Source organism: Heptranchias perlo, chromosome 1 (genome assembly GCF_035084215.1).
Source record: "Heptranchias perlo isolate sHepPer1 chromosome 1, sHepPer1.hap1, whole genome shotgun sequence".
Classification (NCBI taxonomy): Eukaryota; Metazoa; Chordata; class Chondrichthyes; order Hexanchiformes; family Hexanchidae; genus Heptranchias; species Heptranchias perlo.
The window spans coordinates 132,978,713-132,993,559 of record NC_090325.1 but is presented as its reverse complement, the minus strand read 5'-3'; the positions used below and the strand labels follow the sequence as shown (position 1 = coordinate 132,993,559).

General features: G+C 41.6%; 1 protein-coding gene across 2 annotated transcripts in view; it reads left to right on the top strand.

Annotated features, from left to right (window-relative positions):
• The window catches only part of LOC137326222 (uncharacterized), a 40,289-nt gene that overhangs the window by 3,312 nt on the left and 22,130 nt on the right, over positions 1-14,847 (top strand). For both annotated transcript variants that reach the window (XM_067991123.1, XM_067991114.1), the window contains exons 4-5: positions 13,274-13,296; positions 14,446-14,600. In XM_067991123.1, coding sequence (XP_067847224.1) covers positions 13,274-13,296; positions 14,446-14,600 — 178 coding nt within the window. The remainder of the gene's footprint in view (positions 1-13,273; positions 13,297-14,445; positions 14,601-14,847) is intronic.

The following is a 14,847-nucleotide window of genomic DNA, read 5'->3' as shown; positions in this document are numbered from 1 at the left end:
AAGATCACCTCTCATTCTTCTAAACTAATTGAATGGTGAAACAGGCTCAAGGGGCTGACTGGACTACTCCTCCTACGTTCCTTCCTGTGAAATTATACCTGTCTATTGAAAAACAGGTTTGGGAACCTGTGAGAAAGACTTTTGGGCACAGCTGACTTATTTTTATCAACTGCTAATACTAGTGACTTGTCAGTTTGAATTTACTCAAATTACAAGTAGAATTGGGAAAATCATGGGATTTGGTTAAAAGGACAGTGTTGCTGCATAAGTTGCATTTATTCTACAAAAGGACAGAAGTTTTTTTTAAATGTTCCAATCGCTATTTTTGATGTGAGATGAATGCTAATGTTTAGCAGCACTTGCCTCAGTTACTCATCCTGGCAAGATCAGCAGATGTTGCAACACTTAATCTACTGGGTCACAGCTTTTCTCAACATACTCACTTGTGACTTCAATTGTGGAGACAGGACATTTTAGAAGACTATTCCTTTTGTTTACTTTTGTTAAGATGTTTTATTTTGACTTTATTTCGATTGAATAGATTATCATGGACCCATAGCCCCAGAAGTGAGCACTAAACGCAGCATATGGTCACCTCTGAGTCATCCCATTGGCAGACTCTGCAACATGGATCGAAGTGGAGTTGCTAACTTTAAAGTCAGTAGAGAGCCTGTCTGCTTAAACAAGTTCTGTGCTAGTGAGGAATGTGTTTAAAGAGGCAGGCTGTGTGGAGGCTGTCAATGGGATTGCCCAAGGTAAGCATCACAGACTGTGGTTCTCATTCTGTAACTTAAGAACCTGTGACATTCCTTAAATTAAACAGTCAAATCATCTTATACAGAAAGAATTGGTCTTCTAAAATGTCCAACTTGGGTCTTTGACAAGCCCAGCAGCTAGAATTGAATTTTTAAAAGATCATGCTACTTGGCACAATTGCTCTTGTCTCAGGAGGTTACAAAATTGACAAGATTTGTCAATGACAAGACTTGTAATTGACAAATTACAAGACTTGTAATTGACAAATTACAAGACTTGTAATTGACAAATTACAAGACTTGTAATTGACAAATTACAAGACTTGTAATTGACAAATTACAAGACTTGTAATTGACAAATTACAAGACTTGTAATTGACAAATTACAAGACTTGTAATTGACAAATTACAAGACTTGTAATTGACAAATTACAAGACTTGTAATTGACAAATTACAAGACTTGTAATTGACAAATTACAAGACTTGTAATTGACAAATTACAAGACTTGTAATTGACAAATTACAAGACTTGTAATTGACAAATTACAAGACTTGTAATTGACAAATTACAAGACTTGTAATTGACAAATTACAAGACTTGTAATTGACAAATTACAAGACTTGTAATTGACAAATTACAAGACTTGTAATTGACAAATTACAAGACTTGTAATTGACAAATTACAAGACTTGTAATTGACAAATTACAAGACTTAACCATGAATAGTTCCTCTTAATACCTCACTTATTTTCACAATGGGTGTTATAGCCATTCAATTCAGTTCCTATTTGCCACTATCAATATTGTGAAACAGTTAATTCTAAATAAATAAAACATTTTTTTCTGATTTACTAAATGTGGAGTCCTCATGGCAAATTTGCATTGGTAAAGAAACATGACTTGTTCTTCTTCTGTAGCTTTTTTTTGTAGAGCCTATCCTGACTCAGGCTATTTCCTCCACCACCAAAAAAATGTTATTTAAAATTAAGTAGACATTTTTAATTATTAAACAAAAGGGGCTACATATGATCTTTTCTATATATGTACTCTGCATGCTGGTATGTGAAATTATTTTGAACAGATTAGCAGTTTTTCTTTGGATGAAAGGAAAAACCTGAGTGAAATAGATTCTACAAAAGCTGATCGAGCAATGTAATTGCAGGAAGTGGACAGATTGTTGTGACTGTGACATGGGGGGTGATTTTAAACCCCAAGAACGGGTGGGAGTTGAAAATATTTGTTTTTTTGGGTCGCAGCTGCAAAATTTTCGGACTTTGCATTCCCAGTGGGAAGCCTGTACTTTTTCGCGCCAACGTTAAACCTGGAAATAAAGCCGGGTTGCGGTCGTGACCCAAAAAAACAACTATTTTCAACTCCCACCAGCCCCCAACCCACCTGTTCTTGGGGTTTAAAATCACCCCCATATTTTTTTTCATCTCCTGTTTTTGAAACCATCTCAGTGAATGCTGAAGTTTCATAAACTCATGCCTGTGACTGGTTGCCTTACAGGGATAAGTTCAATTTTCAGTTTAAAGGCAAATAGTGACTTTAGCACCAGGAGATTACTTTATCTCAGCAAGTTAATTTTGATGCCTTTGACCATGAAGTATTAGCATGGCTAATAAACGTGCAGTGTATTTTTGGGAGCTTTTCGAGGAGGAAAAGTGGCATTTATTTTTGTGTGAAAATGTTTGATTTTTCTTTAGTTTATGCAAAATTGTAACTGGATCTAATTGGCCTAATTGCAAGGTCTTTCAAAGTTTTGGATTGCAAACTTCTGCAGGATACACTAGTTCAATCCTATTTGTGTGCCCTCTTCCACCCCAAAAAAAAGTTACATAAGAAATAGGAGCAGGAGTAGGCCAATCAGCCCCTTGAGCCTGCTCCGCCATTCAATAAGATCATGGCTGATCTGATCCTAACCTCAAATCTAAATTCATGTCCAATTTCCTGCCAGCTCCCCGTAACCCCTAATTCCCTTTACTTCTAGGAAACTGTCTATAAGTTGGTAATATGAAAACCGTGCTTGCACCATGTAAGTGTGTCTCTTGTCTGTGCTTAGTTTTTATTTCTACTTTGGGTGCAGTGTTCTGCCTTTACTCTGTAATAACGCTTAGATTTGTTGTGAAAATACATAAAATCGACCATAGATCTGAAATATTGCACCATTGGATCCCTTGTTTCCTGCGTATAAGGGTTTAGTTCAGAGGTGGAATAGAGTTGAATCAGATCTCTCTACTGTACAATGACAGCTTCAAAGCCCAGTTAGAAAAGATGAGTTTTAATTCAATTTGAATGGAAAGTTTGTAGTCCTAATAAATTTGTATAACTTTTGTCTCTCAAAATGTAATTAATTTGTATTTAGAAATTGTGCTGTGACTTGATAGCTAGGAGATTTGAATGCTCTTGCAGTAATTCTGAGAATCTTCCTTTTTACGTTGTAAAGAGTACAGAGACTCAGCAGTGAGAGAAAATACAAAATGATAGAAATTGTTCTAGAGAATACATTCATTTCCTAAAGGTGCAGAAATCACAGTCCCTGTCCTCTATGATTGAGGAGTGGGGTACATGCTGGTATTTATTTCTGGCACTCCTGTTCCTCAGTCTACTTAATAAACCTGTAGTGGATGTGAGGGAAGGATGAAAGCTGGTTACGGCTTTTGTTTTCTTCACTAAAGCCCCATCAATCCATTACTGGTTGTTTTTTGCATGCACACATCCACTCTCCATCCACCAATAGCCATTTGTTTTTTTTTGAAAGATATTAGTGCATTTTAACTATAATATCAATGTGCATTTGTAGAGCACCTTTTAATGTAGAAAAATGTTCCACGTGCTTCATAGAGGCATAATCAAAAAATGGATGCCAAACCAAAGGAAGAGCTATTAGGAGAGGTGAACAAAAACGTGGCCAAAGAAGTGGGGTTTTAAGGAGTGTCTTAAGGCAGGTGGAGGGGCAGAGCGATTTAGAGGGATAATTCCAGAGCATGGGGCCTAGATGGCTGAAGGCACTGTTGCTAACGGGGAGGGGGTATGCACAAAAGGCCAGAATCAGAGGAAAGGAGAGTTCGGTGGGGGAGTTGTAGGACCGGCAGAGGTTTACAGAGATGGGGAGGGGCAAGGCCATGAAAGGATTTAAACACAAGGACGAGAATTTTAAATTTGAGACATTGTGGGACTGGAAGCCAATGTAGGTCAGCAAGGACAGGGCTGATGCTTGAGTGGGACTTGGTGTAGGATAGGGTACGGGCAGCAGAATTTTGGATGAGCTGAAGTTTACAAAGGGTGGAGGATGGGAGGCTGGCCACGAGAGCATTTGAATAGTCAAGTCTGGAGGTGACTACGGCGTGAATGAGGATTTTAGCATGCATTAGGTAGGGGCAGAGACGAAGGTGAAAGTAGGTGGCCTTTGTGATGGTGAGAATATGGGGGTTGGAAGCTCAACTTTGAGTCGAATAGGATGCGGAGGTTGCAAACAGTCTGGTTCAACCTGAGACAGTGACCAGCGAAGGAGATGGGATTAGTGCCAAGGGTACAGCGTTTTGTGGTGGGGACCAAAGACAATGGCTTCTCGGTGTCTAATTTGAGGAAATTGCGCCTCATGCAAGAGTGGATATCTGACAGGACAAAGACAATGGAGGGGTCAAGAGAGGTGGTAGAGAGATGGAGCTGGGTGTCGTCAGCCCCCTGTTTGCGGATGATGTCACCAAGGGGCAGCATGTAGATGAGGACACTAAATTAATCCAGGTAAACTACAAATCTATTAGTCTTACATTTTTCACTGGAAAATAATTATTATGAATAAAGATGCAGAGTGCCTACATGAAAAGAACTTATTTTGTTGCAGCCAACATGGTTTTAGAAGGGGCAGATCCTACCCTGACCAATCTCCTTGAATTTTTGAGCAATTGACACCTCAAGATTGGAAAGTCCTATGATTCCCAGAAAGCCTTTGATAAAGTTCCATATAAAAGGCTACTACACGAGCTTAAGATGATGGGTCTGCTAGGTAAAACTTGGAGGTCATAGAATCATAGGTTACAGCATGGAAGGAGGCCATTCGGCCCATCGAGTCCACACCAGGTCTATGCAAAAGCAATCCAGCTAGTCCCATTCCTCCGCCCTATCACCGTAGCCCTGCAAATTTTTTCCTTTTAAGTACTAATCCAGTTCCCTTTTGAAGGCCATGATTGAATCTGCCTCCACCACCCCCTCTGGCAGTGCATTCCAGATCCTAACCACTCGCTGTGTAAAAAAGTTTTTCCTTATGTCACCTTTGGTTCTTTTGCCAATCACCTGAAATCTATGTCTTCAGGTTCTTGACCCTTCTGCCAATGGGAACAGTTTCTCTCTGTCTACACTGTCTAGACCCTTCATGATTTTGAATACCTCTATCAAATCTCCTCGCAACCATGTCTGTTCCAAGGAGAACAACCCCAGCTTCTTCAGTCTATCCATGTAACTAAAGCCCCTCATCCCTGGGATCATTCTAGTAAATCTCTTCTGCACCCTCTCTAAGGCTTTCACATCTTTCCTAAAGTGTGGTGCCCAGAACTGGTCACAATACTCCAGTTATGGCCGAACCAGTAAAGGTTCATCTTGACTTCCATACTTTTGTACTCTATGCCTCTATTTATAAAACCCAGTATCCCTTATGCTTTTTTAACTGCTTTCTCAACCTGCCTTGCCATCTTCAACAATCTGTGCACATATACCCCCAGATCTCTCTGTTCCTGTACCCCTTTCAGAGTTGTGCCCTCTAGTTTATATTGCCTCTCCTCGTTCTTTCTACCGAAATGTATCACTTTGTATTTTTCTGCGTTAAATTTCATCTGTCATGTGTCTGCCTCTGCCACCAGCCTGTCTATATCCTCTTGCAGTCTATCACTGTCCTCCTCACTGTTTACTACCCTTCCAAGTTTTGTGTCATCTGCAAATTTTGAAATTGTGCTATGTCTTGGACTCAAGTCCAAGTCATTAATATACATCAAGAAAAGCAGTGGTCCCAGCACCGACCCCTGGAGAACACCTCTGTACACCTCCCTCTAGTCCAAAAAACAACCGTTCATCACTGCTCTGTTTCCTGTCACTTAGCCAATTCTGTATCCATGTTGCTACTGCCCCCTTTATTCCATGGGCCACAATCTTGATAAGCCTACCATGCAGCACTTTATCAAACGCCTTTTGAAAGTCCATGTACATCACATTAACTGCATTGCCCTCATCTACCCTCTCTGTTACCTCATCAAAAAACTCTACCAGGTTAGTTAAACACGATTTGCCTTCAACAAATCCATGTTGGCTTTCCCTAATCAATCCACCCTCATCCAAGTGACCGTTAATTCTGTCCCGGATTATCGTTTCTAAAAGATTCCCCACCACAGAGGTTAAACTGACTGGCCTATGGTTGCTGGGTATATCCTTACATCCTTTTTGAACAAGGGTGTAACATTTGCAATTCTCCAGTCCTCTGGCACCACCCCCGTATCTATGGATGTTTGGAATGATTAATGAGCTGAAGGTGAGGAATCAGCATGTTTTAGTTGGGGGAGAGATGTACTGAGTGGAGTGCCTCAGGAATCAGTGCTTGAACCTCTCTTGTTTCTGATCTACATGAATTACCCAGCATCAGAAATGCAATGCAATTTGTCCACATTTGCAGTTGATACTAAAAATATGGGGGAGGGGATGTTATAGCGTTTGATGAAACTGCCAAGGAATTACTGAAGGAACCACATAATATTTGCAAGTGGGCAGAACTGTGGCAGATGAAACTCAATACAGATAAGTACAAGGTCATGCATGTTGAAAGACAACTTTAGGGACAGAATGAGTGGTATTGAACTAGCTAGGAGAGAGGCTGAAAGAGATTTGAGAGTAGTAGTAGACTCAACTCTGATTGTGTTCACTTATTGCAGAGCAGCAACTAACAAAGCAAACAGAATAATGAGTTCAGTAGAATTTAAGACTCAGGCTGTTGTGCTGAGTTGTACAGTGCTCTGGTCAAGCTGTACCTTCGATACTGTGTTCAGTTCTGGTCTCTGAGGCACCAGGGAAATACGCAAGCTCTGGATGCAGTATAGAGAAGGCTGATCTCTGGTGTCAGAGGACTGAGTTATGAAGAAATGACCTTTTATAGAGGTGTTTAAATAAGATACTAAATGGAATAGAAAAAGTTAATCCTGACAATTATTTCAATTTAAACCACAACGCAGGACAATTGGTTAGATTGAAGCGTGAATACTGCATTTAGTTCTGGTCAACAAGATACATTCAAGTGCTGGACACAGTGCAGAGAAGAGCCATAAGACTGATCCCCTGTATAACTGTCAGGAGTCTGAGTTATGAGGACAGACTGGAGAAACCTGGGTTTTCCAGCTTAGAATGGAGGTGTCTGAGAGGTGATCTTGTAGAGATATATAAGATTGTTAAGAGTATAGAAAAAGATAACCCGGAACGCTACTTTAAAATGCAGAAGGAGAATTAGGGGACACAGGTTAAAAATAGTAAAAGGTAAATTTAGGGCTAATGTCAGATGATTATTCTTTGTGTGAAGAATCATTAACGTGTGTAATAGACTTCGAGATAGAAAGTGGAGGCGAAAACCCAATTTAAGAAACAATTGGATACTACAGTGGAGGCGGGAGGGGGTAGAAACAAAGAAAATAGGAGCAGGAGTGGGCCATTCAGCCCTTCGAGCCTGCTCCGCCATTCAGTACGATCATGGCTGATCCTCTATCTCAATACCATATTCCCGCTCTCTCCCCATACTCCTTGATGCCTTTTATGTCTAGAAATTTATCTAGCTCCTTCCTAAATATATTCAGCGACTTGGCCTTCACAGTCTTCTGTGGTAGAGAATTCCACAGGTTCACCACCCTCTGAGTGAAGAAATTTCTCCTCATATCAGTCCTAAATGTCTTACCCTGTATCCTGAGATTGTGACCCCTCGTCTGGACCCCCCAGCCAGGGGAAACATCCTCCCTACATCCAATATGTCTAGCCCTGTCAATGTTTCAATGAGATCCCCTCTCACTCTTCTAAACTCGAGTGAATACAGGCCGAGTTGACCCAATCTATCCTCATACGACAATCCTGCCAACCCAGGAATCAGCCTGGTGAATCTTCGCTGCACTCCCTCTATGGCAAGTATATCCTTTCTTAGATAAGGAGACCAAAAACTGCACACAATACTCCAGGTGTGATCTCACCAAGGCCCTATATAACTGCAGTAAGACATCTTTGTTCCTGTACTCAGATCCTCTTGCAATTGAAGGCCAACATACCATTTGCCTTCCTAACTGTTTGCTGCACCTGCATGTTTGCTTTCAGTGACTTTTTTTTTATTCGTTCATGGGATGTGGGCGTCGTTGGCAAGGCCAGCATTTTATTGCCCGTCCCTAATTGCCGTTGAGAAGGTGGTGGTGAGCCGCCTTCTTGAACCGCTGCAGTCCTTGTGGTGAAGGTTCTCCCACAGTGCTGTTAGGAAGGGAGTTCCAGGATTTTGACCCAGCGACGATGAAGGAACGGCGATATATTTCCAAGTCGGGATGGTGTGTGACTTGGAGGGGAACGTGCAGGTGGTGTTGTTCCCATGTGCCTACTGCCCTTGGCCTTCTAGGTGGTAGAGGTCACGGGTTTGGGAGGTGCTGTCAAAGAAGCCTTGGCGAGTTGCTGCAGTGCATCTTGTGAATGGTACATACTGCAGCCACAGTGCGCCGGTAGTGAAGGGAGTGAATGTTTAGGGTGGTGGACGGGGTGCCAATCAAGCGGGCTGCTTTGTCCTGGATGGTGTCGAGCTTCTTGAGTGTTGTTGGAGCTGCACTCATCCAGGCAAGTGGAGAGTATTCCATCACACTCCTGACTTGTGCCTTGTAGATAGTGCAAAGGCTTTGGGGAGTCAGGAGGTGAGTCACTCGCTGCAGAATACCCAGCCTCTGACCTGCTCTTGTAGCCACAGTATTTATGTGGCTGGTCCAGTTAAGTTTCTGGTCAATGGTGACCCCCAGGATATTGATGGTGGGGGATTTGGCGATGGTAATGCCATTGAATGTCAAGGGGAGGTGGTCATTGCCTGGCACTTGTCTGGCGTGAAAGTTACTTGCCACTTATCAGCCCAAGCCTGGATGTTGTCCAGGTCTTGCTGCATGCGGGCACGGACTGCTTCGTTATCTGAGGGGTTGCAAATGTAACTGAACACTGTGTGTACAAGGACACCCAGGTCCCTTTGTACATCAACATTTCCTAATCTATCACCATTTAAATAATACTCTGCCTTTCTGTTTTTCCTTCCAAAGTGGATAACTTCACATTTATCCACATTATACTGCATCTGCCATGTATTTGCCCACTCACTCAACTTGTCTAAATCGCCTTGAAGCCTCTTTGCATCCTCCTCACAATTCATGAGCCCACCTAGTTTTGGGTCGTCAGCAAACTTAGAAATATTCCATTTGATTCCCTCATCCAAATCATTTATATTGTGACTAGCTGGGGCCCAAGCACTGATCGCTGCGGTACCCCACTAATCACTGCCTGCCACCCCGAAAAAGACCCATTCATTCCTACTCTCTGTTTCCTGTCTGTTAACCAATTTTCAATCCATGCCAGTATATTACCACCAATCCCATGTGCTTTAATTTTGCACACTAACATCTTACGTGGGACTTTATCAAAGGCCTTCTGAAAATCCAAATAAACCACATCCACTGGTTCTCCCTTATCTATTCTACCACTTACATCCTCAAAAAACTCCAGTAGGTTTGTCAAACATGATTTCCCTTTCATAAATCCATGTTAACTTTGTCTAATCCTGTTGATATTTTCTAAGTGTCCTGTTATCACATCCTTTACAATGGACTCTAGCATTTTCCCTACTACTGATGTTAGGCTAACTGGTCTGTAGTTCCCTGTTTTCTCTCTCCCTCCTTTTTTTAAACACTGGGGTTACTTTTGCCACCCTCCAATCTGCAGGAAATGTTCCATAATCTATAGAATTTTGGAAGATGACAACTAATGCATCCACTATTTCCATGACTACCTCTTTTAGTACTCTGGGATGCAGATTATCAGGCCCTGGGGATTTATCGGCTTTCAGTCCCATTAATTTCTCCAGCACTTTTTTTTACTTATACTAATTTCCTTTAATTCCTCCTTCTCACAAGTCCCTTGATTCCCTAGCATTTCTGGGAAGTTATTTGTGTCCTCTTCCATGAAGACAGAACCAAAGTATTTGTTTAATTGCTCTGCCATTTCCTTCTTCCCCCATTATAAATTCTCTCATTTCTGACTGTAAGGGACCTGCATTTGTCTTCACTAATCTTTTTCTTTTTACATACTTGTAGAAGCTTTTACAGTCCACTTTTACGTTCCTTGCAAGTTTACTTTCATACTCTCTTTTTCCCCTCTTAATCAATCTCTTGGTCCTTTTTTGATGAATTCTAAACTGTTCCCAATCCTCAGGCTTGCTACTTTTTCTGGCAACTTTATATGACTTTATATGAGGGGGGAAACGCCCTCCCTATGTTGTCTGCCTCTTGGTTCTGGCCCGCACCTCAGACTGTTGCTGTTGTCCAAATGAATGCACCTTGTGCTTTAGCTTTAGGCACCATCCAGAGTTCCTGCTTGGCTACTACTGAATGTGTCCCGTCCTCCAGCCTTAAGTACCATCCATCGTTCCTTCTTGGAACACTCCGACCGGTTTCGCCATCTTGCGGCTCATCAGGGAGCTATAAACAAACAGACCAAGTCCTTAGTGCGTCACTTGCAAAAGTTAGGTTTTAAAATGGTGGGCAGAGGGGGGAAAACGCCCTCCCTATGTTGTCTGCCTCTTGGTTCTGGCCCGCACCTCAGACTGTTGCTGTTGTCCAAATGAATGCACCTTGTGCTTTAGCTTTAGGCACCATCCAGAGTTCCTGCTTGGCTACTACTGAATGTGTCCCGTCCTCCAGCCTTAAGTACCATCCATCGTTCCTTCTTGGAACACTCCGACCGGTTTCGCCATCTTGCGGCTCATCAGGGAGCTATAAACAAACAGACCAAGTCCTTAGTGCGTCACTTAGTCATCTAATACTATCCTTAATTTCTTTTATTAGCCATGGTTGGGCTGCTTTTCCGTTTTGTGTTTTTGCGACAGAAAGGAATGTATAATTGTTGCAATTCACGCATTCGCTCCTTAAATGTTAGCCATTGCCTATCCACCGTCATGCCTTTTAATGAAGCTTCCCAATCTATTGTAGCCAATTCACTCCCCTTACCTTTGTAGTTTCCTTTATTTAGATTTAGGGCCCTAGTTTCGGATTGGACTACTTCACTTTTCATCTTAATGAAGAATTCTATCATGTTCTGGTCACTCTTCCCTAAAGGACCCTGCACAACAAGATTATTAATTAACCCCTTCTCATTGCACAATACCCAATCTAGGATAGCCTGTTCCCTGGTTGGCTCCTCAACGTACTGGTCTAAAAAACCATCTTGTACACACATCAGGAATTCATCCTCCACAGTATTATTGCTAATTTGGTTTGGCCAGTCTATATGTAGATTAAAGTCACCCATGATTACAGTCGTACCCTTGTTACATGTATCTCTAATTTCCTGTTTGATGCCGTCCCCTACATTACCACTACTGTTTGGAGGCCTATAAACAACTCCCACCAGAGTTCTCTGTCCCTTGGTGCTTCTTAACTCCACCCAGACTAATTCTACGTCTTGATTTTCTGAGCCAATCTCCTTTCTCACTATTGCTCTGATTTCATCCTTTACTAACAACGCCACCCCACCTCCTTTTCCTTTTTGCCTGTCCTTCCTAAATATCGAATACCCTTGGATATTCAGCTCCCAGTCTTGGTCGCCTTGCAGCCATGTCTCTGTAATCGCAATTATATTGTATCTGTTTACATCTATTTGCACTGTTAATTCGTCTACCTTATTACGAATGCTACGTGCATTCAGATACAGTGTCTTTAGATTTGTCTTTTTAACATTTTTAGACATCTTAACATTTTTTGTACTATGGCCCTATCTACCTATTCGATTCGCTAGAACTCTGGTCCCAGCATGGTTCAGGTGTAGTCCGTCCCAATGGAACAGCTCTCTCTTTCCCCAGTACTGGTGCCAGTGCCCCACGAATCGAAACCCACTTCTCCCACACCAATCTTTGAGCCACGCTATCGTCTCTCTGATCTTGTTAACCCTATGCCAATTTGCTCGTGGCTCAGGTAATAATCCAGAGGTTATTACCTTTTGTGCTTCTGCTTTTTAATTTAGTCCCTAGCTGCTCAAACTCTCTCAGCAGAACCTTTTTCTTAGTCCTACCTATGTTGTTGGTACCTACGTGGACCATGACAGCTGGATCCTCCCCCTCCCACTTCATGTCCAAGATGTCCTTACCCCTGGCACCAGGTAGGCAACATAGCCTTCGGGACTCATGCTCCTGGCTGCAGAGAACAGTGTCTATCCCCCTAACTATACTGTCACCTACTACAACCACCTTCCTTTTCACTCCCCCGACTTGAACGGCTTCCTGTACCACAGTGCCGTGGTCAGTTTGCTCGTCCTCCCCGCAGTCCCCACACTTGTCCACAAGGGTTGCAAGAACCTCAGATCTATTGGACAAGCGCAGGGACTGAGGCTCCTGCAATACCACCTCCTGGATCCCTGTACCTGCCTCACTCGCAGTCACACCCTCCCGTCCCTGGCCACATGTCAATTCTAAGGTATTTAATCTAAGGGGTGTGGCTGCCTCCTGGAGCAGAAGGTCCAGGTAGCTTTCTCCCTCCCTGATGTCTCACAATGTCCGCAGCACAGACTCCAGCTCCTCAACTCTGAGCCGAAGTTCCTCGAGCTGCAGAGGCGTTAGGATCTCTTGTGATGGATGAATTAAGATGGGCAGAATGGCCTTCCTCATTCTTAATGATCCTGTGGCAAGGGGACATAGGTACAAAATGATATATGGTAAGTTCAGGACTGATTCATGAAGCACTTTAAACATTTATTTCTTAGTCAGGTGGTGATGTCAAAAACTCAAAAGATGCATTTAGATGCTGTGATGGAAGAAATTGCAGGTTTATGTGGAAAGTACTTTTCTGTTATGACTTTTTACCACTGAATTGTATTGTTAATCTATAATCAAAGGTAACTATGTAAAGTGTCAACACGAGTATAGATTATAAAGTATGCCCTTAGGGCACTGAATCACATGGCGGCTTCATAAATACATTCGAAATGACTGGCCTTGTGCAGTTTTATTTAAACACTTTTCTTAACACTTTTCTTAATTTACCCTTCATCCCTGACCATATTTTCCAAAATACACCACCTGACCCAGAAATACAGACACTTATCCAAACTCAAGAGTGTTTGGATCCAGGTAGGAGTACTCCTTACAATGTGTAGCTGGACAGTACAGCTCCTGATGAGTTGAAGGTTTGTATTCTATATTAATGAGGGTATTAGCTGTAGACTATAAGATCTATTATACCATTATTTCTAACGCAGTGCTTATTTCGTTTACAGGTGGCTTGTGACTTAAATGAAAGGTAAGTTTTAAAAAATTTTACACTCCATTTGGTTTGGAGATCCGTTTCTACAACAATTTCCATTATGATACCACTTTCTTTTAGTATTAAGAAAATTTTCACTTCATATCTGTAACCTCCTCCAGCCCTACAACCCTCCGAGAACTCTGCATTCTTTCAATTCTGGCCTCGTGCATCCCCGACTTCCTTCGCCGCACCATTGGCGGCTGTGCTCTAAGCTCTGGAATTCCCTCCCAAAACCTCCTCCACCTCTCTCCTCCTTTTAAGACGCTCCTTAAAACCTACCTTTTCCCCTGTCCTAACGTTTCCTTCTTTGGCTCGGTGTCAATTTTTAAAATCTGATTACGCCCCTGTGAAGCATGTTAATAAAAACTCAAGATTGTATTAATATAATTAGATGTCGTGGCATAATTTCATACTTATCTGTATAAAATTCAAATATAGGCATACATTCCTGTCCAACTTCCAAACAATAGCGTCATCTACTTAAAGGAAAACAATGCTTATTGCATAAATATTTTTATTAATATAAATATATACATAGCTATAGAAATAATGTACTAACGAGCTAATAAATACTAAAGAAATATAGAATGCAGGATTCTTGGAGCACTGTGTTTGATTCAGATCAACAAAAATCCAATGATCTTGTAGACTCCATGGGATCCCCTTGAAACTCCCTTACTTTCCCAACTTGTGTGATCAATTAACCTCTTTCCTTTTACTGCATTGCTTCCTTAATACAATCCATGTAATTGTGCTGGAATTATGAATCATTTTTTAAAAATCTAATTTAGGCTGATATTTGCGTCTCTAGCAGAGTTTTAACATTTTATTACAATATCCCTCCATGTTATCTTTTTGACCATAATTTCAGAGCAGTCCCATGTCTTTAGTCAATTACATTTATGCTACGAAGTATTCTAGATTTGCATATGTAGAAAGAGAACCGAGCGTTCACAACTTTGAAGTTTGACTGTGCTATTTTGGAGTGGTTTCTGTAATGTGACTTATTCTTAAGTCAGCTTATGTTTACTCATAACAGTAACATTTTATGAGCTGGCAAACATTAGCTTATAGTTAATATTACAGCTGCTTATTATAATAGTTTGTCTATTGTAACTATACTTGTACTTTTTTCCCCAAAAGGATAAAGAGCAACCTTGCCATCATCATCCCTACTCTAAAGAAGCATGGTGAATTGGATTGTCTGCAACCAAGCCAGTTTCTTATAAAACCAGTGCTGGATAGTATCTCTGCACTCCAGTTGACCAAAGATACAGCAAAACCCATTAGCATCTTAGGTAAGCTATTTGACTTTTTTTAAACATCTATGGTTCTTATTTTTGGTTTCACATTAAAATGTCTGGAGAGTACAATGGCTAAACACTGGTCTTTCACCTCTGGGACTTGGATCTGAATCCAGCCCAGACTAATGGGATGCAAGTCTCTTCTATCTGCAAGCATTCTAGATGAAATGAGCTTCAGCAGTCTCTGTCCAGTCCCTGGGGAGCATAGGGCCATAGCACAACGCCTTCCTCAATTCAGTAC